The sequence below is a fragment of the Furipterus horrens genome, unplaced genomic scaffold, assembly GCF_987537825.1.
Source record: "Furipterus horrens unplaced genomic scaffold, mFurHor1.1.pri manual_scaffold_10, whole genome shotgun sequence".
NCBI lineage: Eukaryota > Metazoa > Chordata > Mammalia > Chiroptera > Furipteridae > Furipterus > Furipterus horrens.
Genome location: NW_028327180.1, coordinates 35,772,682 through 35,799,845, shown reverse-complemented (window position 1 = coordinate 35,799,845; position 27,164 = coordinate 35,772,682). Strand labels below are relative to the sequence as shown.

At 39.6% G+C, this 27,164-nt stretch overlaps 1 protein-coding gene across 1 annotated transcript in view; it reads left to right on the top strand.

Moving 5' to 3' along the window:
* The first annotated feature begins 6,522 nt into the window (after nt 1-6,522).
* ELP3 (elongator acetyltransferase complex subunit 3) overlaps nt 6,523-27,164 on the top strand; it is a 91,742-nt gene continuing 71,100 nt past the window's right edge. Inside the window, exons 1-6 of the mRNA XM_090288354.1 lie at nt 6,523-6,611; nt 9,865-9,964; nt 12,746-12,884; nt 18,916-18,986; nt 19,750-19,813; nt 25,444-25,512. Coding sequence (XP_090144480.1) covers nt 6,593-6,611; nt 9,865-9,964; nt 12,746-12,884; nt 18,916-18,986; nt 19,750-19,813; nt 25,444-25,512 — 462 coding nt within the window. The 5' untranslated portion in view covers nt 6,523-6,592. The remainder of the gene's footprint in view (nt 6,612-9,864; nt 9,965-12,745; nt 12,885-18,915; nt 18,987-19,749; nt 19,814-25,443; nt 25,513-27,164) is intronic.

Here is a 27,164-nt window from a genome sequence, read left to right as displayed (position 1 = left end):
CCAGCCCCTTCTTGCCTGCAAAGTTCCTTTTGAGAAATAAACTGATAGTCTTATAGGCACCCCATTGTAAGTAACTCTCTGCTTTTCTCTTGCTGCTTTTAAGATTCTCTCTTTATCTTTAACCTTTGGTATTTTAATGATGATGTGTCTTGGTGTGGTCCTCTTTGGGTCTAGCTTGTTTGGGACTCTCTGTGATTCCTGGACTTGTATGTCTATTTCCTTCAGCAAATTTGGGGAGTTTTTCTTCATTATTTTCTCACATAAGCTTTCAATTTTTTGCAATTTCTCTCCTCCTCCTGGCACCCTTATGATTGGGATGTTGGCACATTTAAAGTTGTCCCAGAGGTTCCTAAGCCTCTCCTCATTTTTTTTCAATTCTTGTTTCCTCATTCTGTACCGGTTGCCTGTTTTTTTCTTCCTTATGTTCCAAATCATTGATTTGAGCCCTGGTTTTCTTCTCTTCACCATTGGTTTTGTGTGGATTTTCTTTAGTTTCATTTAGCATAGCCTTCACTTCTTCCCTTCTGCGTTTGCCATACTTAAGCTATCTGTCAAGCCTGTGAGCATCTTTATCACCAGTGTTTTGAACTCTACATCTGTTAAGGTGGCTATCTCCTCATCTGTTAAGTTGGCTATCTCCTCATCTGTTAGGTTGGCTATCTCCTCATTGCTTAGTTCTCCCACTGGAACCTTGATCCGTTCCCCTTTTTAGGCAACACTTCTCTGTCTCCTCATCTTGACAGCATCCTGTGTTTGTTTGCCTGTGTCCCAGGTAGAGCTGTCGCACCTGTTAGGTTGTAAGGGGCAGAGCCTTAGGTATTTGTCAGTACAGGGCAACCCATTTCACCACACTGTGGCACTGTATGTGGGGGAGAGGTCTGAGAGGGAACAATGTTGCTTGGTCAGCACTTGCCCCTTTTCCAGGAACTTCTCCCACTTCCATGTGGAACTGGTGCCTCTCTAGCTGTTGCTCTAGCCGTTGTTCCCAGAGTGGGTGGGTCTGCAGACATTCTAGGACTGTGGGGCCCTTTAAACAAGCAGACTCTGCTGAGAGGTGGGCAGTTTCTGCTTCTGCCCCAACCACCACTGGTTTGCACAGTCAGAACCAATGAGGCTTTATTTTCCCTGATGCTGGAACCATGAGCTGCGTGGTCTGGTCTGGTACTGGGAGCGCTCCCCAGGTGTCCCTCCTGACTTTTTAAAACATGTGACTACACCTTCTGCCGGCCTGCCGCTGCCACCGCTGCTGCCACCTTTGCACCCTGTCCTCTCCACCCCTCCTACCTGTCTGGATGAGTATTTCTTCTTTATATCTTTGTTTGTTGGACTTCCAAGCAGCTTGATTTTCTGGAACTTCTGGTTGTCTCTATTTTGAGGTAGTTGTATTCCTTCTTAGTTGTGGAGGGAGACACAGTGTGTCTGTCTAGGCCTCCATCTTGGCCGAAAGTCGAGTCATACAGTTTTAAATGACTCCTTCTGGAGTTTAAATTTTACATTTATATTTCAAACAAACTCTAAAAAATATTTGTAAAGTGCTGTCCAGTAGAGAATGCAGTACAACCTACTCCACTTGGCTATGTCTGGCCACCCAAACAATCATATGAAATACAGGGAAAAAGCTGGTGTTTTTTTTAAACTTTGGCTTCAGGTAGTGTTTGACCTTCAAAGACAGACTCAGTCATTACTAGGATAACTCTCAGTAACTTTAGGTATATTTTTAGTCCAAAGGGAGAATTCAGAGGATAAAGAGGTCAAAAAGAATTAAAGATAAATATTTAGACTGTGATCTTAAAAATTGCTTTGAACTTTTGTCAAGATGGTGTGCCTTATCCACACAAAATCCATAGAAATATGAATGTAAAGTTTAAAACAAAGAAAAATCAACTTGAATACCATCATTAGTGTTGGATCTTTTCACCTCTGGGCAAAAATCACACCTTATACTTATATTCATGTCACATGTGCTTAGCTCTCCCTCTACTGGCTATTTCTTGTTTCAAGAGTTATCAGAAGTACCTAATAGCAGAAATTAATTTTGCTCATTTTTAAAGCTTCCTGAATTCTTTATGATGTTCCTTGACACCTGCTATTAGGTACATGAATGCTAGGTCTGTTACAAGCTTGAGGAAACTTATCAGGCTGAATTTTCACTGCACTTACTAGAAACAGTGACACAATTGAAAGAGAAAATCTACAGAACCCCACCATGACACCCAACCACTTAGCATCTGCACTCACGTGCTCTGCCTTTCAGTTTGTTAATAGATTAACCATCCACGTGCCCATCAGAAGCTAGCTCCTTCTCTTGTGCACCAGATCTCACCCCATCTCTCCAACTGCAGGACTAGTTAGAGTACCTTCCCGTCTTCTCCTAATTCATCAAATTTTCACTCTGTGTTGGATTACTCCCATAGGCACACACATTTGCTGTTAATTATTCCACTTTAACAAATACACATTCCTTGGACCCCAGTTTTCCTGCCAGGCACTACCCCGTTTCTCTGTAGTTTTTTTTGTGGCAAAACCCCTCCAGAAAGTTGTCTAAACTCACTGTCTTAAATTCCTCTTCTCTCAATCTATCATAAACCTACTCCAGTCAAGCCTTTACTTCTACCATTCCATGAAACTGTTCTTCTTTATGTCCTCAATGATCCTTGTCAATTTTCAACCCTCATCTTACTTGACCCATCAACTGTACTTGACCCATCAACTGCATTTGACCCAGTGGATCCCTCCCTCCTCTTTAAGACAGTTTCTTCACTTGGCTTCCAGGTAACCACACTCTTCCAGTCTTCTTTCCACCTCTTCGGAGGCATCTCCACAGCCTCCTCAGCTGGTTATTCCTCTTTTCCTCAATCTGATAATAATAGATCACCCCAAAGTTTAGGCTTTGGTCTCTTCTCTTTCTTTTCCACATTTATCCTCTTTTGTAGCTTTAAATTTCACCTCTATGCCTCTGACTCTCACCTGGCATCTTCAGCCTCAACCTTTTTCATGTCTCACTAGGCATCCCAAACACATGTCCAAATAGGCCCCCTCAACACCCATTTAAAACCCTACTTCGCCTGCAGTCTTCTTCATTTCAGCTAACAGCAATGACATGGTTCCAGTCTTTGGTCCAAAAGCTTTGGTGTCACCCTTGATGTTGATGTCTTTCTTTCTCTCATATCCCACATCTGATCTATCAGGAAGTCTTGTTGAATTTTTCAAAATATAGTGAGAATCTGAATACTTCTCACCAGCTTCGCTGCTTACCACGCTGATTCGAATCATAATCATCTCTAACCTCATTCATAGGTTCCCAATTTTGCTGCACACTGGAATCACCCAAGGATCTTTAAAAACACTAGTGGCTGCCCTTGATATTTTGATTTAATGAGCATGGAGTGTGACCCAAACACTGGGATTTTTCACTACTCTCCAGGTGATTCTAAGGTGCATCAAGGTTTGGGATTCACCTGATAGGATAATAGGCATCTAACTGATCTCCCAGGCTTTACCCTTCCTCATTCCCCACAGTGTATTCTCAACACAGCAAACAGAGATACTTTGAATTATAAATCATACCATCTCTCTGCTTAAAAACTCTCCAGTTGATCTCCATGCCCCTTAGAATAAAAACCAAAGGCTTTACAATGGCCTACCAGGTCTTATATGAGCTGCACTTTGCCCCAATCTACTTCATCGCTTCTCTGAACTCTTTTGAATAAACTCAGAAAGTCTGGAGACTTTGCTAAAAATAAATGATAGTGATTTATTCAAGGGTTTTAGAGTTTGCAAACTAGAATCACAGTTGGCAAAGAGCCATCAGTGTTTCAAAGAATAAAGAAAAGTTAAAGTTCTTATAGCAGAAAGTACATTCTTGAGAATTATTGGTCCTGCAATCGTAGCCCAGGAGTGGTCCAGGACAGTTATCAGTCAGATGTCGGGTAGTCAGGACGATGGATGCCAGGTGGTCTGGAACATGGGTGCCAAAAGGTCTGGTCACATCCAGTGGACTGGATAACAAATATCAGGTGGATCTATACATGAGTCCTTCAGGCGGCTGCCTGGAGGTCTGGGTGTATATCTAGTTCAAAAAGCTTAAGTTCCCAGGCTAGTTAGAAAAAGAGAGGAGTCTTTCCTCATACCTCAACCTTCATAATGTTAATAATTTTAGCAGCTTGGTTAAAAGTGACTATTTATATATTCCCTATCTGTACTCTCCCTCACCTCTATTATATATTCCTCATTCACGGCTCCATTGACATTGACCTCCATACTTTATGTGAACATACCAGAAATCCTCTTACTGCAGGACTTCTATGCTAAATGGTCCTTCTACCTGAAATACTCTTCCCCCAGATATCTGCATATCAATAAGGCCTACCTTAACCCCTATTTAAAATGTGTAATCATACTACACACCTCCCTCTTTCTCTTATGTGAAGTAAAAGAGTAATGAGGTAGATGATGTTCAACAACAAAATTCAACCAAGTAAATTTGTTCTAATTGGCTTTTTTAAGCAATTCACAAATCAAGAAGTTTCCCAGCAAGCAATTAGAAGGATTCTCCAAGGAGTTGTACAAAACAGAAGGTTTTTAGAAGAAGGAGGGTGGGGCAAGGGAGCTATTAACAACAACAACAACAAATTAGTTTTAGACCAGGACCTCTATTGGGGGGTGAAGGGAATGACAAGGCTGGTTTTTGTTTGTTTGTTTGTTTTTAAATTTTCACTCTGGAATGTAAAGCTGGCAAGGTTTTTATTATGCAGGTTGCCTCTTCTTTCTATAGGAGACAGAGAGGGCTTCTGTAACAGATCACCTTACCAGTGCTTGACAAGAAAATTCCAGCTGGTTAATTAAGACTATAGGAAAAGTTGAAACAGCAATCAGATCAGGCATTAAATCTAGGTTTGGTAACATGGGCTTTAGCAAAAGTGATGTCATATTGGGCCCGTGATTTTCTCTTTAACACTTCAGATAATTCCAAAATAAATTAAAAAGAGAGTTTTATTTATGTATGATTTGCGAATCAGGGACGTAGCCCTTGCTATGAACTGAAGGCATGCACTAAAATGGAGGAGATAAGTTTACAATTTTAAAGGCAAAAGTTGAAAGGAGATAATGATAAAAGAGATGAGTTGCTATGGAAAACAAAACAACAAACTTAATTATTCATTTTCTGATTGGTGGGGGCAACTGGATTTTTCAGTGGTCAGCTACTCAGTGGTCAGCAGTGGGGCTGTGATATAAGAACAGTGAGTAACACGTGACTATGCATTTATTAACATTCTAGTTCCAGTTCATGCTTGTAGAACAAAAGCTTTTGGGTTACTTACCAACAGAAATCAAACAATATAGGCAAGCAGTTTATAAGTCCTAGGAGCAGTCATGATCTATAAGCAGCCTCAGAGTACAAACTGTAGCAACACATATGTTGGACCACAAATTATGATATTAAAGTTCTTATAAGGAAGAGCAGCAAAAGCAGCTGTGGAGTTCTGTTTTGGACATGTTAAGTTTGAGATGCATATTAGATACCGAGATGCATATTAGACATCGAGATCTAACAAGATGCCAAGAAGCTGGGACTAGACTATAAAAATGGGAGTAGATGGTATTTAAAGCCATGGTCTCTGGGGGATCACCTTGGGAGAGACAAGGCTGAGAAGTGACCCCTGTGGTACATCAGTATTTTGAGATGACATAGAGGAGTCCATCAAAGAGACTGAGATAAAAATAGAAGGAAAACCAAAGAATGTGGAGGGTCCTATTATGAAAGCTAATTATGTCAATCGATACTAGGACGACAATAAGGACAGATAAATGCTACTGAATTTGGCATTTGGCCTGAAGGGAAGTCACAAAACTTGACCAGGACAGTTTCATGATCATGGTGGGTCAAAGACTTCGAGTTACTTTAATTCTGGTAGGAAGGAACTGGAAACACCACATCTTTCTATCTTTATGTTAATGGGAGGGGTTCTTAAATTCTGGTTCACGAATAAAGGAGATCATGGATGGATTTCAGGAAAGCGGTATTTCAAGTCCTGCCTCCCTACAAAAATTGCATGGTGACGTTTTTCTGAAGAGACCTCCATAGCTTTCGTAATTGTTATCAATGACACGTGCCTTTCATGTGAGACCAAGGAAACCAACTGGCGTCAAAGCCTGCACCTGATCTCTTCCAGACTCTGAATTTATTTTTCATCACACTAGCAGGCTCATCTTCATGCCATCTCCCAGGCATGGTCCTGCCCAGTCTCTTTTCCCTTATTTAGAGACCTACATCCACACTCTCATTTAGGGTTCCTGGCGCAGCAGCCTCTGTATCTATGCTATACATGCTTTGTCCTGTCTGTGTACTTGCCAAGCCCTGCTTTCGACGCCCAAGCACCAAGTCCTAAGCTTTTCCCAGCCTCCCCCGGCTCCGCCAGACGCTGCCGAGGGGCGGGGCGGGCCTTGACGTGTACCGTCGTCTGGGAACAGCTTTACGATAGACTGACTCCCATTTTACGACAAGCGCGGTGCTTTGTGGCTGTCAACTTTCCCTGTGGTCCAAGCTGGTAGCCACGTTATCAGTGGAGGCGGCAGCTACGAAGGCACAGAAATGAGGCAGAAACGGAAAGGTGCGGAAGGGGAGATGGTATGGGGGTGCCGGGGAAGGGGCGAACACCTGGGCGGTCCAGTGCGGAACCCATTCGTTCCCGCGGGAATCCGCTGCCTGATCCAGAAGCCCCGCCGCCTGGGGTCAGCCCTTTCGTCAGCTCCAGCACCCTGCCTTTTCATTTTCCCTATTGTGCTTTTAAACCAACCTACTCTTCCTCTTCCTCTTTGGCGGTCAGTTGGTGTCTTTTGTCTACATGGTAGAAAAAGCTTCATTACGAGCTATGCCTTCCAGGTAGTTGATGTGGTCGGTCAGTTTAACTCGTTCTCGGACTCTTTCTTTGTTAGGCTGTTTTTTGTTTTTTTGTTGTTTTTTTTAACGACACATTGCACGTGGGTTTTTTCCGTGTGTTTTTTTTTTTTCAAGTCCTAAGTTAAAAACAATCCTGAATTCTTGAATTCTGTAGGACAGTTCTGCCTATTTCTATTACCTCCGGAGTAAACCAGGTGTGCAATTCCATCTTTAGTTTCTCAACAGGATGGAGTCAGAGTGCAAGTGTTTTCTCACAGGTGTTAGTCTTTGAGCAGTAATATCACCAGTCAGTCTAATAATAACAACTTTTATTAGGGCTTTGCTAATAATTTTGAAGTTGACATCTTCTCCATTTTACCAATGAAGCTGAGATTCAGTTAGATGACTTTTCCCAGCCCAAAATTATTCTTAGGAAGTGGAACTCGTTGGTCAGGCTGTCTCTATGAACCAAAAAATAGATAAATAAAATAAAATAAACCCTGTTCTTAATTACTATGACTCTTGATATGAACTGCAGTATTTTGAAGCAGCAAGTGTCCAAGTTAACCTTCAGTTGCCTGCCATCCAGCCCTACATACCCCAGATTAATTTGTCATCTTCTTTCTCTAACTTGCTCCTCAGGACAGACAGCTTTACACTTTTAACTTCATCTATCACCAAACCCTATCAGGTCTTAGAAGTTGCCTCTGAAATAGTTTATTCCTCATATTCTGGCCACCACCCTCCTAACTCACCTTAATCAACAACTAACATTTGAATAGTACTTTGGGTTTTGTAGACGTTATTTCAGTTGATTCTTACTGAGATGTGTATGTATTATCCTAATTTTGCAGATAAGGAAATGGAGCTTAGAAGTCGTTGATCGTCCCATTTTCACACAGCCAGTAGGGGTTGAGAGCTACAGAGGGAGTCTGTCATCCAGAATTTTTGCCGTACATAATTCTTGTGTTTTTTACAACGTTGCTTTTCAAGAGCCTTTTACTTAGTATCCAGATTTTATGTATTATTTTCACCTCTGAATCATTTTTGTATCCTTATTTTCTTTTATGTACTTATTATCTTTAAACACTATTTTCAAATTTTTACTCCCAAATTTGAGAATATATAATTCTCCACTGTCTTTTGCACTCCACTTAAATGTCTTTGCCTGATAGCCAATGTACTCTGTAATCTATTCTTAGCGGACTCTGTCAGAAAGCCTGTGTTCTCGTTAGGCATGCTCCTTCATACAAAGATAGGTGATTCCTCTACCTTAACTTTGTTCCTTCTGGATTGCCATCTGTTTGTCCAGGTCCTGCCCTTTCATTAAAGATCCCTGTGCCTTTTCCTCCACGAAGCCTCTTATTAATTTACTTCTCCAGCTAATTCTTAATACACTAAAGGGCTATACAAGTGGGTTTAAACTCTTTCTCTGTTTTTATCACCTGAGTCCTCTTTTCTGCTCCAAAAAAGTTCTTATGCAGAAACTTAATATTAAACAAGTGAAAGGTGAGCTGCTTTGGTTGAAAAGGAGGAGGAGACCCTCCCTTTCCATCCTCTCCTTCCTCTACCTCCACTACTAGCCCTGCCTCTGTTCATGGCCCCTGCGGTGCCTTTGGAACTGTCACGTGCTGAGTTACGTGGTTTGGAAAGCATTTAGCCTTGGGTTATAGATGGACTTCATTTCCTCTCAGATTGTTTTGTTTGCCTTGCCTCATTAAATTAGAGGTGGCTTGGTACAGTGGAAAAACCATGGAAATTGTGTTGAAACAACTTGGATTTGAGTTTTTAACTGCCATTTACAGTGGCACTTTAACTTCCCTTAGTTTTTCACATCTGAAAAGTGGGATAATGATACACATTATGGTGTTGTAAGGTTTCAAACGAGATAAAGTAAATAAAAGGGCTCCATAACTGCCAGGCTTTCTCATTAGGGCTTCCTCCTATTGACTTTATTATCCTTGAACACTAGCTTTCTCTGCAGACTGGAAGCATGCTTGCTAACAGCTCCCAAGCTGAAATCCCACAGCTTTTATCACAGAAGAGGGACTGCTGCTTTTCGCAGTCTCTGACTTGAATAGGTGCTGGTCCTTGAACCAGTCAACTGTAATTGCAGGGATGGGATTGTGTAAGAGCATGTTAGCTTCTGCTGTTGCCTTTTAGATGAGAATGGGAGCCTCAGTTACCATGAGAGGGTTGTGATGGTGGACAGACTACAGTAGTTACTTTCGACATCGCGGTTCACTATTGCGGCCTCACTGTATCGTGGAATTTAAAAAAATACTATAATTATTTATCGTGGATTCTTTGCTGTATCGTGGGGTTTTGCGGTATACGTATGTTGTTAAAGTTAAGTAGGTTTAAGAGTGTGGAATATACTTAAGAGCATAAGCAGTGTTTATAAAAGTTGAAAAGGTTAATAAGGGAGTGGGAAAGGTTAATAAGGGACTGGAAATGGTTTATAAGTGTGTAGGAAGGGTTGATAAAGCCTCAAAATATATATAAATACTAAAATAAATGTACGGTTCCAACTTCGTGGATTTTCACCTATTGTGGGGGTGTCTAGAATGTAATACCTGCGAAAAGTGAGGGAATACTGTATTCCTGTTCTATCTCTCTGTGTTCTGAGAATCAGATGAAACAAGGTATATAAATGTAACTACAAATCTAGACATAAAGGGAAGCTATTTTAATTACTTTGGGCCTTCCCTGTGCAATCAGGTTATTTCTCATCATGTTAGTTGCTGTCATTCTTGTGGTGTTTGTGCTTCTAAAGTGAGCTCTTTCCATATATAGGTGAAGCCATGTTTGTTTTAAAGGTACAAAAAATATGATCATATTGTAAACAGTAGAGGTTTAGTGTCTTGTGAACTTGAGCTATATTTGCATTGTTGGGATGATTTTGGAAGGAAAACTGCTAATAAAAAAAATTTTACTGAATAGTGTGATTTCTTTTTTTACATTGTTAAATATTATCTTTCCAGGAGATCTCAGCCCTGCTGAATTAATGATGCTGACCATAGGAGATGTTATTAAACAACTAATTGAAGCCCATGAACAGGGGAAAGACATTGATCTAAATAAGTAAGTGGAGCCCTGACTGGTATGGCTCAGTGGGTTGGGTGTCTTTCTGCAAAGTAAAAGGTTGCCAGTTCGATTCCCAGCACATGCCTGGGTTGGGGGGCTGTACGAGAAGCAACCGATCGATATTTTTCTCTCTTTCTCCCCCCCTTTCCCTTCTCACTAAAAAAATAAAATATTTAAAAAGTAAATAAATAAGTGCATCTATAAAATAGAAGGCATTCTTATTCTTAGGTAGTAGATCTCTTATGAAATTATCAAATTCTGCTTGTTCCTATCTCATTTTATTTTTTATTTGAGAATTTAGCTTTCTGTCCTGCCCTGCCCTGCCATTCATTTATGGCAAAATTATCTCATAGCCTAATAATGCTAATAGCTTCTGACATTCACTGGGCACTTACTATATCCCACTCAGTTTTAGTAGTACATTGTATATATTAGCTCAGTTGATTCTTTCAAAAACTGTACGATGTAGGTACTCATATCATCGTCATTTAGCAGATGGGTAATCAGAGACAGAAAAGTTAAATAATTTGTTTAAGAGCAAATAACTAGTGCTTGGCAGAGCTGGGATTTGGAATTAGGTCATCTGTTTCCAGAGCTCCTGTTCTTCTGTGCTACATGTCTTTGCATCCTTCTTCTCTTCCCTGCTCTTCCCTGCTCTTCCCTGCTCTTCCCTGCTGTCTCAGAGGAAGTAGTAGCTCTCAGCCAAGAAAACCTCCCTTTGGAACCCTTGATCGAATCCAGCCCTTCTCTACTTGAGAACCCCTTGACATGTTCATACACTTTCTCCCCACAGTCATGCTCAGCTTTGACTTTGCTACACCCTCCAATAAGAGTGGTTTTTCACTTCTGCGTCTATATTTTTCTATATATTTATTATGTAAATCTCCTCTAATGAAAGGCTTCTGCCCTCACCCCCAGGCTGGCTGTGATCTAATCACAGGTGTGACCTTTTCTAGACTCTTATCTGTTATTTGAGATACTGTAATGTTTTGCCTCTTCCTTGGAACATTGTGCTTATTTAACAAACATTTGCTTAAAGAATAAATAACCTTTTTTGACTATAAGACATTACATTTTAATCTTTTTTCTACTATGTCTTTAGCAGGTTTTTTTTTTTTTCTGTCTTTGTTGGTTATACTCCTAATTATAAAACTCTTTTACTTCTTGTGAACATTTCTACTTCCTGTTTATTTTTGTCATTCTTTTTAATTTAGACATCTAAAGCTAAAGCTAGCCTCTTCCTTAAAACCAATTCCTACTCAGATGTTTTCTTTGATTGTGTTAACTTTACCCAAGCTTGGAATTAGTGTCATCTTTGAATCTTCTTCTTTAAGTCCAATTAAGGTCTGAAGTTTGCTTACTCTGTCTTCATTACGACTCATTCTTAATTCCACTACCAACTCCCTATTCATCTCTTTTTAAACTTAAGTCTAGACTATTGCAATAGTTTATGCTTTTGGTCCCTTTTAATCTGTTGCTGGATTAATTTCCCTTTGTCTTTTATTATATCATTTCCTGTGGAGGGACTTCAGCATGCCCTCCGTGCTGATGAAAATGAATGCAGATTCCTCAACACATCATGTAAGGCCTCTCAGTCTGGCTTCAATTCACTTTTCTAACTTCTTAAACTTCTGTACCTTTACATTGAAAATCTTTTGCTTTCTGTCGAGTTGGTCTAATCATATCTCTTTAAGATATATGTATTTTTGTTTTTGCATCTTCACATAAGCCATCCTATTTGCTCTCAGTGTTTCCATGTTTTCAACAATGTCTGAAGCCTGTTCTTTTTTCTGCGCCCATTTTCTGTGAATTATCTCCTCAGAATACATTGAGTTACTCTCTGGGACTCTGGAAGCACTCGTTTTGTGTGTGTGTGTGTGTGTGTGTATGTGTTTTATCAAACAGATTTATTTTTGTTCATGTCTATCTTGACACAGAGAACATGAAATGACTGTGCCTTATACCTTCTGACATAAAAGGTACTTAGGTGTTCTCGTGTACATATCAGGAACTCAGTTAATATTTGTAGAAAATGATGGAAACGCCTTACAAATGAGAAGTTAAGATGACTATTAGGGTAAGGAATTATTAGTCAGGATAAATTTAGTTCTGGGAGTGAGGGTAGGGTTATAATCAGGAAGGAGCCAACAGGTATTCCAAAGTTCTGATCATACTCTATTTTTTGAAATGTGATTGTACAAGTGGTTGCTTTATAATCGTTAAAGTCTGTTTCTATGTTTTATGTTGTTTTTTGTGTGTATGGTATTTTGTATTAGAAAAAGTTTTAAAATACTTTTGTGTAGCTATCCTTTGGGTTTTTTTGTTTGTTGTTGTTGTTTGTTTTTTTGTTTGGCCTAAGACAGAGGTTTGCAACCAGTTGTGATCTGCCCAACCCCATAGACGTTTGGCGATGTCCGAGACATTTCTGGTGGTTACAGCAGGAAGAGGAGGGCTAGTGAGTAAAGGCTAATGATGCTGCTCAGCATCCCCGAGCTGTACTGAATGGTCCCCCATAACAGAATTAACCTGTGTCCAGACGCAGTAGTGCTGAGGTTGAGAAAAGGGTAGAATACTTTGAAGCTATGCCACTGTTTTAAACGAGACTTGCATGGTGTCACTGCCTGGGCCCATGATGTTCACAGATGTTAAAGCCACTATTGTCATCTGGTGGGAGGATGGGGAGTGACAGGAGTTGATGATGTTATTTATAGGTCATCCTTTTGGTAGCTTGTCCTTGAAATACTGTGATCTTGATAATGTTGGATGCTTTACTTCCAGGGTGAAAACGAAGACAGCTGCCAAATATGGCCTTTCAGCACAGCCTCGCCTGGTGGATATCATCGCCGCAGTCCCACCTCAGTATCGCAAGGTCTTGGTCCCCAAGTTAAAGGCAAAACCCATCAGAACTGCCAGTGGGGTAAGTGCTTCAATTCCTGTAATGTTGATTCTGTCTCTGTTCTGCCAGAAGTCCCTGCCTCCATGTGACACCCAGGTAGTGAGGTAGAGGTGATGGGATTCAGACTAATATAACCTGTACATTGTAATACATGCTGGGGTGGAGACGTGTGGAATGCTAGGAGGGCGTAGAGAGGGGAAAAAAATTCGTTGTGCTTAAAAGAGTAAAGGATATTTTGGTGTCTTTAAAGATAATAGATTGAGCCCTGGCTGGTGTAGCTCAGTGGATTGAGTGCTGGCCTGGGAACCAAAAGGTCGCTGGTTTGATTCCCAGTGAGGGCACATGCCTGGGTTGTGGGCCAGGTCCCAGGTTGGAGGCATGTGAGAGGCAGCCAATTGATGTTTCTCCTCTTCTTTCTCCCTCCCTTCCCCTCTGGAAATAAATAAATCTTTTTTAAAAAAGTAAAGATTGAGGCTTGGTGATTCTGACAGTATGATATTGTTGGCCATTTTAAGCTTGTGGCTTTCAAAATAATTGTTATTTATAAAAGGTACTGTTAAATGGTAGTTGATGGTGCAGACCATAGATGGTCACTGTGAAGGAGTAACACAGCAGGGCATGCCGCACAAGTCCAGAGGACGGAGACACCCTTTCAGTCAAAGGGACTAGGGAGAGCCCAGTAGAAAGTGTGGCGCTTGCTTGACCTAAGTAATGCTCACATAAGCAGAGAAGCGTGGGCTCGAACAGTAACGGGAGCAAGGGCACAGGGGACTGAGGCGCAGAGGTAGAGCTGCTACCAGTGTGGTGTGTGCAGGGAACAGTGAGGACACCAGACTGACTGGAATTGATCATTTGTTTGGGAACGACTTGGGACTTTGGATTGAAATGTTAGCATAGGATCAGCTTGTAAAAGTTCTTAAATGTCCACCAAAGAAACTGGGTAATAGAAAACTACTAAAGATTTTTGAGAAAAGGAGTGATAGGAACAAAATAGACTTTCAGAAAATGACTTTGGAAACAAGATGTAGGGTATTTTGGATACAAAAAAACTAGTTAGAATACTCTTGGTTAGACCTAGGTGTGAAGTGTTCAGAACCTGAACTCTTAAGATGAAAACAATGAGTGAGAGATAGGATAGGGACCCTTTTAAAATATGGTACCCAGAATTGAATTCTGTGTTCCTGGCGGGATCTAAGAAGTTCATTCTGTTATTTGAATGAGGATGTTATATTTCTAGTAATTGCAGCTTGTGTTTACTTATTTGGTGGCCATATCTCCTGGATTATATTACATTTGCGGCTTATTAAACCCCAGAATTTTTACATACAATGTACCACCAATCCTGGTCTTTTCTCCTTTGTACTTAGTGCTTTTGTTTGTTTGTTTGTGCCTACTGTAAAGGCTCTTTAAGGAAAACCAGTATTTCCAAACCTCTCACCTTCCCCCCTTTCCCTGAAGGGCAACAGTTTAAGCTGATTTCTTGACATTTACTTCCACATCCCTAAATAATATGCTTTATAGATTGTCTTAAATTTTTGGGTTTGGGCACTATGAATGCGCTTGTCACTATGGACAACAAAGATTGAGCAACCTTTTAACCTGATACACTTGGCTTTTATAAAACCATTCTCTGCTCCTCCTCCTACCTCTGATCATTTATTTCTTTGATGGCTACTCTTATGCTTGCCTCTAAAAATTGATGCTTTCTGTGGTCCTAGGCACACTATATTTAGTACTTTATGTGCTTTCTTTGGTAACCTCATTTATTAACTCCCAGCTCCGACCTCTTCCCCAAGCCAGGCTCATGCCAAATTGCCTGTTGGACATCTCTCCTTTGACTAAATGTAGAACCTCACGTGTAACGTAACCCAAACTAACCTCTGCCGTGCTCACTCGTCCTTCTTGTCCGTGTTAGGTCCCAGTGCCCACACCCACTCAGTTTCCAAAATATGTGGGTGGCCTGCCTCATCCATTTCTATCACCACTGGTAGGACTGGGCTTTTATTATTTTTTGTTTAGATTATTTCAGTCATTTCTTAACTGTTCTACTTTGTCTTGCCTGCACCAAGTCTGTCTCTACAGTGTCACCAGAGTGATCTGTTAAAAATATCAGAAGCACACAGCTAATAATCATTCTCTGTCTGCTGTGCATCCTAACCTTCATGCTTTCATTCCTGCTGTTATTCTGGTGGTGCTTTTTATTTATTTATTTATTTTTAAATAGCGCAGTCTCAGGTTTATAGAAAAATGGAGCAGAAAGTACAGTTTTCATATGCTACTTCCTTCCCCTTCTCCCAGATTGCCCTATTATTAACACCTCGCATTGGTTTGGTACTTTTGTTATAATTGATGAACCAATATTATTACATTATTATTAATTGAAGCTAATAGTTTTTACATTTGGGTCACTCATAGTGTTGTGCATTCGATGGGTTTTACCAAATGCATTAACGTCATGTATCATATGGAGTAGTTTCGCTGTCTTAAACGCCCCTCTTCATCCTTTCCTCCGCTCCAAACCTCTGGCAACCACTGGTTTATTTACTGTCTCCATACTTTTGCCTTTTCCAGAATATCATGTAGTTGGAATCAAACAGTATGTAGCCTTTTCAGATTGGCTTCTTTCATTTAGCAATATTCATGTAAAGTTACATCTTTGTAGTGGCTTGATAGTTTGTTTTTACTGCTGAATAATGTGCCACTGTCTGTACCATAGTTTGTCTGTCTGTTCTCTTATGGAAGGATGTCTCAGTTGCTTCAGTTTTTGACCATTGTGAGCAAAGCTGCTACAAACATCTGTGTGAAGGTTTCTGTGTACTCATATGTTTTCAGTTCATTTGGGTAAATACCTAGAAGCATGATTGCCTGGTCATACGGTAAACTACGTTTAGCTTGTAAGAAACTGTCAAACTGTCTTCCAGAGTGTCTGCACCATTTTGCATTCCCGTCAGCAGTGAATGAGACTTCCTGTTGGTCCACACGCCTGCCAGCATTTGGTCTTGTCAGTGTTCTGGGTTTTGGCCGTTCTAATAGGTGTGTGGAGTGCTCTCATTTTAATTTTCAGTTCCTGGATGCCATAAGATGCTGAATATATTTTCATATACTAATTTGTTATCTGTCTTCTTTGTCGGGGTGTCTGTTCAGATCTTTTGCCCTATTTCTAATTGGGTTATTTGTTTTTTTTGTGCCAGTGGTAAGAGCTTGTATTTTTAAGATATATGTCTTTTATCAGAGAGGTGTTTTACAAATATTTTCTTCCACTCTGAGGCTTGTCTTTTTATTCTCGCAACCGTATCTTTCTCAGAGCAGAACTTTCAAGTTTTAATGTAGTCCAACTTACCGATTTTTTCCTTCATGGATTGTCCTTTTGATGTTGTGTGTAAAAACTCATGGCAAAACCAAAGGTCACTTTGGTTTTCTGTGTTATCTTCTAGACGTTTTACAGTTTTGCATTTTACATTTAGGTCAGTGATCTATTTTGAGTTGGTTTTTGAGGGGGTTTTGTTTATTTTCTGCTTAGTGTTGCTATTAATTACGACAATAGCTGCTGTATGTTGCCAACCTGTTACATACCAGCCACTGTGCTGGTACGTTTTCTAATTTAATCCTCAGAACAGTTTTTTTTTTAAATTTTTATTTTTTATTTTTGGTTTTTCAATTACAGTTGTCCCCTTTTCTCCCAATTTCTCTCCCCCACCCAACCCACCCCCTCTCCCGCAATCATATCCCTCCCCGTTGTCCATGTCCATGAGTCATTTATATACGTTCCTCAGAACAGTTTTGAGGGAAAGTAAGTATTGTCTTCATTTTCCAGAATTGGAATATGCACTGTAAGGGGCAGAGAAAAGATTCAAACCTACACCTCTCTGGCTGACTCCAAACTCATTGCTTTTTCTATTTTATTAGTAATTTTTAAACTATATTCAATAAAACTGCAGGGTTCCCTAGAAGTTTTAGGAGCCACTCTAGAGAATAGTATAGGGAAGCCATGAGAGCAGGTCTCATCTCTACTTCACCCAGGGCTGTTGCTTTAATCTCTTATAAACTGGGGTTCTAAGTAAAATGTTACTTGAGAGGAGAGTTCTACTGCTTTAAAAGCATTTGGAAACTACTCCATATGGCTTCCTAGGCCCCAACTTGTTAGCTCAGTTAACTCTTATCAGCGTGGAATTAGCCCCTGGGGAAGGCTTTCCTAACTCCCCTGGTCAGGGCTAATGCATTCCTTTCTTTGGGAGTTCTTAGTGTTTTCTACATGCATGTGGTATTGAAATACCTATTTATTTTTTAAAATATTTTATTGTTTATGCTATTACAGTTTTCCCCCTTATCCCCCTTCATCCCCCTCCACCCAGCCTGCCCCCACTTCCATAGTCAGACCCCACACCATTGTCCATGCCCATGGGTCCTTCATATGTGTTCTTTGACTAATCCCTTCACCTTCAATCTATTTCTGTATGACTTGATGTTTTGCTAGGTAGTGTGATTTTAGAAGATACAGGCAGTGCATTAATATGTTTGTAGTCTCCTCAGGCCCCACCTGCTTTCTGTAGCTCAGACCTGGCCTGTCTGGCCGGCCTTTAATAAAACATTGCTGAATTGGATTGACCTCATCAGTGGCATATGTGGTTGTGTCTCTTTTAAAATAAAAACATTTGTCTGAAACTATTTTTAATTCAGATCTGAAAATTTATGTATTTTGAAGTTTCTTTAGGTCATTACTTAATGATTTAAGTTACATTTTAATAAGTTTTATTATCAAAGATAATCACAAATTTACAGAAAAGTTGACAGTCCAGGACAAAGAACATTTTCCAACCCTCAGCCATTTAGAATTAGTTGTGAAACTGATGCCTTTGATAATTTGAGAGCATATTTTCTACACACAAGGACATTTTCTTACATCGCCACAGTACCGCCATCAAAATCAGAAATTTAACACTGATACATAACTTATCTAATCCTCAGGCCTCATTCAAGTTTTACCAGCTGTTTCAGTAATGACCTACAGCAAGGGTCCCTACCCCGGGGCTGCAGATCAGAATCAGGCCTCCATCTTGCTTGCCTGGCGCCACCCTTCCCCCTGCCTTGTCTAAATAAAATGCGCCAGGCTCATCTTGTACTTTTTTTTTGCCCCAGCCCTGGAATTAGCCATTTCTCTCAGGAGTCTTGGTTTCTTTTTATAGAGAAGGGTATTTAGAGACCAAGATCTGAATGCTAGATAGGCTCACTTCTATCAGGGCAGTGCTGTTCCCAGACCCTCTCTGCGGACCAAGCTAGGAAATGTATATGTATACGTACATTCCCACACATACACATAACACATGTCCATCTGTATTTATTTGTGTAGCATTCTGTTGAAATCTGTGAGTTCACAGCAGTACTTTCAGTTCCACCCAGCCCATAGAGTTCATTCTGATTCTCTCCTTTTCCATATTTATAACTTTCTTCTCTGACCGTAAGAAGCCTGGCTTGCATTCCCCTTTGACTGACCACTCCTATATGTAACCAGTCTGCTATTTCCACCATCCCCTCTTTCCTCATGCAGATCTCTTCTTACCCAACGTGGGCTCTGAATACCCCTCTGAGAATATTTTGCGCACACTCTGTGAAGTCTAGCTCCTAATTTAATTGTCTCTGCTCTGAATATTGAGCTCTCTTGTGTCCATGAGGAGTTTGAGTTACAAAGGTTAGATTTAGATATAATTGTATAGAATTGCATAATGTAGTTGTTTTTCTCCTAGGCTATTTTAATAAAACACATCAGAGTAAAAATCACTGTGACTTCAAAAAATACTTATTACTTAATTTATTGTAAAGTACAATACAAACTACTATAGACAGTGCACATGTACATTTTAAAGAGAACAATGTTATTTTCAAATGACGTTGAAAAGAGACCACCCTTGTACCTACTGCCCAGCCTCAGAAATACAGCTTGACCAGCGCCTTTGCAGCCCCTCGTGTGTCATGCTGACTGCATTCCTCTCCCTTTTTCTGAGATAGAGCCTGTTGCCAGGATTTCCATAATAGCTTTTTTGTTAATCTTTTATAGATTGCTGTTGTGGCTGTGATGTGCAAACCGCACAGATGTCCACACATCAGTTTTACAGGAAATATATGTGTGTAAGTGCAATGATTTTGATAAGTTATGTGTATATATTTTAATTCCACTAATAAGTCCCTTAAGGCCTTGATCAGTGCATGCTGGTAATGCTTAAAACTTTGATTTAATGGAGTCATTAGTTCTTTGAAACAAACAACCATTTATAGGATATTTCAGTGCTTTAAAATGAAGCAAAGATTTTAATTTGTTGCAATATACAATAAAAAATACATAGGTTATAAAATTCAAAATAGACATTCTGTTAACTTCAGTAGATGGTTCTGTTATCCTGATAAGTGAAACATGGGAATTCCAAATGTTGGAAATTTTGAATGAATTTGGGTCAGAAATATTTCAAAGTAAAGTTAATTTTTATAACTAACCTTTAAACTTCTAAAATTTAGATAATTGGAAAAATTAGCAGAAGAACATGCATAATTCCAGGTTAAGTGGATGAATGATATTCTTAATTATAGTTACCAAGAGAGCACTGTGAATATCAGTCCAAACTTAGGAAAATTTAGGTCCTGTTATTTGCCCTTAAAAGCGTAAATTTCTGAAATAATAGTGACTGCAATATTCTGAAAATGTAATAACGTTCCCTTATATGTTCCTCTTATTTACTTGTTAGTAGAAAGTGTATTTGTAGATATTGTAAAAGTAGACTCTTAGGATTTGAAAAGGAAGCTTGTTTGATATCTGGATTTTATGGGGACAGCAGATATTTGAACTAGACTGTTGAAGTAAGTTTTGTATCTGACATCTTCATTCTTGTATTGGCAGATACTGCCCTGGCGGGCCTGATTCAGATTTTGAATATTCGACACAGTCTTACACCGGATATGAGGTAAAGTAATGGGAGGTTGTCTTGAGGAAATGTTACATCGTACTCTACCTCTGTTGTGCTTTTACAAGTACTAACTTTCTTAAATTTTTTATTTTTTCCTGATTACAAAAATTATTTATTCACCAGATGTTTGCTGAGTGTTGACATTTTTCTAGCCACTGAAGAAATACTTGTGTAAGCATTTTTTATTAATATATGTCAAACGTAAGTGCTTTACAACTTTAAACCTTACCGGTAGCATTTTGAAGGTAGACACTATTATCCTGGTTTTATGGATGAGGAAACTGAGGCTTAGAAGCCTTAAACAACTGACTCAAAGACTCACTGCTCGTGAGTAACAAAGCCAGGTTTTGAATTCTGTGTTCCTCGTCACTACATTTTACAGCCTCTGCGCAGAGCAGTGAGGAGACGGACAAGGTCCTTGTCTTATGGAATTTACATCTAATAATTGGAGATAGACAATAAAGAAGCAAGAAAAAAATATCAGGTACTAGCAAATGCTAGGCCGAGAAGTAAGATTGTAAGGTGTAGCTGGTCAGCCATGGTCGTTAGGAAGGGATTCTCTAAGGAGGTGATATTTAAGCTGAGTCCTGAATGGCAAGAAGCAGCCTTTCAAGAATATCAGCAAAGAGCATTTGTGGCATGGAGAACAGCTAAAACAAGGAGCAGTGTTAGGAGTGATGGTGGGGTGTTCTGGAGCATAGAGGGTAAGGGGGGGGATGAGATTGGGGAGACAGATGCCATAGTGGTTTGTGAGCTGGGCCAAGGAGTTTGGATTTTATAAGAGGTGTCATGAGAAGCCATTCAGAATTAAAGGGATGGTATAATCCGATCTAGTTTTTTTTTTTTTTTTTTTTTTCCCCTTTTTTTTTTTTTTTTAAGTATATTTTATTGATTATGCTGTTACAGTAGTTCCAATTTTTTCCCCTTTACTCCCCTCCACCCAGTATCTCCCTCCCCCAGCATCCCCCCCCAAGTCCATACCCATGGTTCGTAAAAAATAACTATCCCTCCCTCTCAGATATTAAGACCCTTTGTAATCTTGTAAAGGACAATGGGCGAAGGTCTCAAGCTCCTCTAGCTGCTTCAAGCTGGACATGGTCGTCGTCCTACCTACCCTTGGGTCCAGAAATCCCTAATAAGAGTGGGGGTGTGGAGGGGAGGGTGGCCTTCCCACATGGGGAAGGATCATGCAGACTCCAGGTCAGTTGGCTGTCTCCGGACAACGGCGTGCTTGGTTTAGCAGGCTGGCATCCTTGTTGTGTTCTGGGGGCAACAGATTTGGCAAAAAGGGTTAAAAAGCATCATTCAATCCATAACTACTAGGTGGCAAAAGGCAGGGATTAATTTTTCAATGTTCCACATTAGGAGAAAAAAAAAAAAAAAAGGGCTTCTTTGGAGGAAGGTGTGCTAGGCACATCTCTCCTGTCCAAAACCCTTTTGCCCATTTTATTTAGTTTGGGCTGAGGGAAATAGTTTATGTTTCCCCCCTCTCAGACCTCTGGGCCCTTTCTGTCCAAGCCATTAGGATAGAAAAGAGAATTCAGTTTTAAAGTGAAGCCCACAGACCACCCCATTCTTCACCAACTCAGCCATTTAGTTCAGCCAAACTGTTGAGTCTCCGGAGGCAGCGCTGCGGAGAGGATTAAGTGAGGCTTATGCGTACAGACAATCACTCAGGTAATGCGGTCATAGGCTTATGCCCTCTGGTTCAATTTTGCTCATTTGTTTGTGTTGTTCATTAGTTTCCTGTAATAGGTGACAGCATAACGTATTTTTCTTTCGTTGCCTGACTTATTTCGCTAAGCATAATTCTCTCTAGTTCCATCCATGTTGTTGCAAATGTTTTTTCAAAGAACCAGCTCCTACTTTTGTTGATCTTTTGAATTGTTAGTTTAGACTCTATGTCATTTAATTCTGCTCTGATCTTGATGATTTCCTTCCTTCTACTTGATCTGGGCTTTGCTTGTTGTTCTTCCTCTAGATCTTGTAGCTGTAGGGTTAAATTTTTTATTAGATATTCCTTTAGCTTTTTTAGGGTAGGCCTGTATTGCTATGAACTTTCCTCTTAGGACTGCTTTCGCTGTATCCCATAGGTTTTGGGTTGTTGTGTGTTCATTATCATTAGTTTCCAGAAACTTTTTGATTTCTTCCTTGATGTCATTGTTAACCCATTCATTATTTAATAGCATGTTATTCATTCTCCATGAGTTTGAATGTTTTTGAGTTTTTTCCTTGAGGTTGATTTCCAATTTTAAGCCATTGTGATCTGAGAAGATGCTTGATATAATTTCAATTTTCTTGAATTTGTTAAGGCTTGTTTTGTGTCCTACCATGTGGTCTATCTTTGAAAATGTTCCATGTGCACTTGAGAAGTATGTATATTTTGCTTCATTGGGGTGAAAACTTCTATATATATCGACTAAGTCCATTTGATCTAGGGTGTTGTTCAGTGCCTCCATATCTTTGGTGTTTCTTTGCTTCGAAGATCTGTCCATTGTTGACAATGGGGTGTTAAAGTCCCCTACTATGAGTGTGTTGTTGTCTATATCTTTCTTGGAGTCTTTCAAAAGTTTCCTTACATATTTGGGTGCTCCTAAGTTTGGTGCATATATATTTATAAGGGTTATATCTTCTTGATGGATTTTTCCCTTAAGTATTATGAAATGCCCTTCTTTGTCTCTTTTTATGGACTTTGCTGTGAAATCTGTTTTGTCTGATATAAGTATTGCTACCCCGGCTTTTTTTTTTCATGTCCATTTGCTTGGAATACATTTTTCCATCCCTTTACTTTCAGTCTGTGTAGATCTTTTGTTCTAAGGTGGGTCTCTTGTAGACAGCATATATGTGGGTCATTCTTTTTAATCCATTCAGCTACCCTATGTCTTTTAATTGGAGCGTTTAATCCATTTACATTTAAGGTTATTACCGATAAGTACTTATTCATTGTCATTTTTCCCCTTTGTACTCGTGTTCTTCTCTGTCTCTCTCTGTTTCTTTATCTTCTTAGAGCAGACCTTTTAGCATCTCTTGCATTGCTGGTTTGGTGGAGATGTATTCTTTTAGCCTTCTTTTGTCTTGGAAGCTCCTTATTTCACCCTCCATTTTGAATGAGAGCTTTGCTGGGTATAGTATTCTAGGTTGTAGGCCTTTGTTTTTCATTGCTTGGAATACTTTTTGCCATTCCCTTCTGGCTTGTAGTGTTTCTGCTGAGAAATCTGATGATAGCCTTATTGGAGTACCCTTGTATGTTATTAGTTGTTTTTCTCTTGCTGCTTTTAGGATCCTCTCTTTGTCTTTGAATGTTGGCATTTTAATTATGATGTGTCTTGAAGTGGGCCTGTTGGGGTTCATCTTCATTGGGACCCTCTGTGCTTCCTGGACTTGCGTGACTCTTTCTCTCGTCATGTTAGGAAAGTTTTCTGTCATTAGTTTTTCAAAGAGGTTTTCTATCCCTTGCTCTTCTTCTTCTCCTTCTGGAATTCCTATGATACGGATATTATTACGTTTCATGTTGTCCTGTAGCTGTCTTAGAACCTCTTCAGTCTTGTTCAGTCTTTTTTCATTTTGTTGCATTGTCTGGGAGTTTTTGTGTAGGTTGTCCTCCAGCTCGCTGATCCGATCTTCTGCTTCCTCTAGCCTGCTTTTAATTCCTTCTACTGTGTTCTTCAATTCAGAGATCGTATTTTTCATTTCCTCCTGGCTCTTATTGATAGCTTCTATGTCCTTTTTCATGCTCACGTAATTTTCTGTGAGTTCCTTGTAGTTTTTCTGGAGTTCTTTGAAGTTTCCGCTGAGCTCATTCAGCTTCTCCATAATCCATGTTTTGAATTCCATATCTGATAGTTCGCTCCCCTCTATTTCATTTAGCACTCTTTCTGGGGATTCTACCTTTCCTTTTGATGGGAGGTTGTTTCTCTGTCTCCCCATTTTTTTGACTCCTATTGTTTGTTGGTGCTTCTTGGAATGATCTGCACTTCCTGGATCTGCCTCTGGTGGCGTCAGATCATGTACCAGTCTGGCCCTAGGCAGCCTGTTGGAGACTTCCAGGGATCTACTGTTGTTGTCTGTCTTCTTTGATTGTTAATCTATTCAATCTGTGATTAGCTGTCAGGCTTAAGGACTGTGGGTGTGGCAGCTTAATTCCTGCAGGCAGGGCTTTTGCTTCCCCTCAGGCTGACGCCACTTGGAGGGGAATGGTCTACCCGCAGTACTGGGGATGAGTCAGCACTGGGACCCAGTCAGCTGCTCCTCCAGTTCTCCCCTCAAAGCCACCGTGCCAAATTCTCCCCAAGTGTCTCCAGTCCTCTCTGCCTTCCCTCTGCTTGAGCCCAGGGTAAGTGGTGGCCAAAATATTTTCGTATGTGATCCACTTAAGAGCTCTTTTTCTCCTGCTGTTTCTCTCTGGCTAGCAAGAAAGCCTGTGGCTTTTCGCTTTTCACAGCTGATACTATTTTACTTTCCACTCTGTCGCTGTAGGCTGGGAAGCCCAGCTGGGGGTTTAGACCCTGCCCTTCTCAGGGGGAATCCCCGGCTGCTGAGCTGTTTCTCAGTCCCTTCAGCAGCCACCCGTGTGAGCCCAGCCAGCCCTTCCGCGTCTCCGCACTCCCTACCGGTCACGTTGTGATGTAGCGGCCTTTTCTGTCTCTCCGTGGTTATAAGACTTCTTTCCAGCTAGTGTTCCGTTGGTTATTCCAGATGATTTCTCCAAAATTAAGTTGTAAATCCAGACTGGTCCTGGGAGGAGGTTAGTGTAGCTTCCACTTACTCCTCCGCCATCTTGGATCTCCCGATCTAGTTTTTTAAAAGATCTTTTGATGGCAGGAAAGGATTAGAGTAGGGGCAAGAATAAAAGCAGGAAACCAGTAGCAGGCTTTTGAAGCAGTCAGCCTCTTCAGAGATCAGCAGCCCACTAACCATGTGATGTTTTTTTATATACATGTTTTTCAAAACAATTTTTAACCTTTTTTCATAGTTCAAAATTTTAAAAATACAAAAGGAATTACTCAATGAAAAGGTTCCGTGTCGTGCCTGTCCCCTAGCCATCCTTTTCTGCTCCTCCCCGACCCCAACAATCAGTATTATCTTTCCTATACATCCTTCAAAGATACTATATGGGTATATAAGCACATAGATATTCTTTATCTTACTTTTTACACATAAGTTACTGTGTCAAAACCTTGCACCTTGCATTTTTCACGTAACTGTATTTTAGCATATTATATCAGTTTGTTGTTTCATGGCTGTGGAATATCCCATTGTATAAAAACATAAAGGCTTTTTTGTTAAGCCACGAGAAACTATGTTGTATTTAATGACCTTGTTTAAATGTTATTCTATTATATAACTCTTTTGAATATGTGTGCACATTTATGTCTCTTGAGTAGTATAACAATTTGTGTTGTTTCCATAAGCATTTATCCAAAGATAAACATGATCTAAGAGGACACCCTGCTGTTCAGATACTCATGACAGTAGGGATGGAGCCTAGCCAGATGCTATTCAGAATGTTATTTTGAAGACTGAAAAAGGGGCACAAGAGAATTTTAATCTTAGTGCTCCCTTTGAAACTACTTTTTATTTTTAATTAAGTGTGGGCATAACAGGATCTTTTTCTCTTTTTTTCTTAGCCAACGTCCATGCGAGCTATCCGTGCTAGATATGACCCTTACCTACAGACAAGACACCGAATAGAGCAGGTAAGTGTTTAAAAGGCAGTTTTAAATTATATTTTCACACTTAGAAGGTATTATTGCTTCATTTGAGTTTTACCTGAAATAAGAACTAAAAGGCTGTTTTTCCCCATTGTAAGTTTTAATATCCATCTGAAGGAGGTAGATTATTTTGCAATACCTAACAAGATCAAAAATATCTTTGTGACCTTTTTTTAGAAACTCTTTATTTTTTTAATGGTTTTATATTCTATAAATTTCTTTTAATTTGTAGAAAGTCATTCATGGCATAAAATTTACAGAATGTAGATGTGTGGAAACTCTTAGACAATAGGTGGATGGATTGAATTTTAGTTTCCCTAAGCAGATAAAGAGTGTTGTGGCTGGTTTGCTGGATTCGGAATAGGGAACTGACTGTAAAGGATTTGAGGAGCCTAGGGGGCAGTGGAGTTGTTCTGTATCGTGATTGTGGTGGTGGTTACACAACTCTAAACACGTATCCAAACTCGTCCATTTACACTTAAAATTAGTTGGTTCCTTGTATGTCAATCATACCTCAGTATAACTGATTAAAAACAAGTATTGGGTAAATGGCCTTGCTCTGTGCAAGATATCTGAACATTAGTACATTTTTATTTTTACAGCTTTTGCGATTTTAAACTTGTCCGATTAAAGAAAATGTGAACACTGCCTCTAGCTTTTATAGTAGCATCTAGTAGGGCAACTACAAAATCTCAAATGGAAAATAGTATATACCATAGTCAGTAAATCACTTCTGTGTTTATTTATTACTGTTCATGAATACCAGGCAATTCTAATTTTCACTTCAGTGTCACCCAAGCATATGTGGACCAGGATGGTCAGCTGCAGAAGAGGGATCCCACTGGGGCCTGGGAGGCTACGTAGTTTGAAAAAGCTGGTTCTAAGCTTTAATTTATTTTTTAGCTATAGTAATTTTATTTAATTCATTTAAAATGTTTTAATAATGGTGTGAAATGTTTGTATTTACCAGAAAGGATCATGAGTTTTAAGAGATTCAGAAATTACCATAGAGCAGTGAATTTTTTCCTTAACTATAAATCACTAGAATCATCAAATAACTTTCCAAAACATGAGCCAAATCTTCACCTCTGGATGTTCTGCTTGAGTCCGGTATAGGGTCCTGCTAAGATATTTTGAAAAGAGATCAAGATGATTTTGTTGTGTGTTCTTGTGAACCATAGATACAGAATATTCTTTTGGTCCTGAGATATGTACACACACATAAACACAGGTACTTAAATATACATTTCAAATATACATATACATAAAGATGTGTGTATGTATAAATTATTTGCTGTTTTTTCAGGAACAAATATTTTTAAAAATACCTTTTTTCCATATTAAATGTAGACATCCTTTAATTAATTTGAGTTCATAATTTGGTAGCTACTTAATCCAATTTTTCTCAAGCCTAAAATGTGGCAAGAAATTTAAAAACCTGTTTTTGATAATTAGAGTCTTGGTTCACTGTAGCTGACAAAATTAAAGGTCTGTACCATTACGTTCTTGGTAGTAGAGACATCATATTTCATGTTGTATCAGACTTTTATTTTCTGTGTTTTCCCCTGAAAAGCAGGCTTGAGGTGCCACCTATGTCCAGAATCTTCACAGTTGATTTAAAACTTTAAAGTTTTATT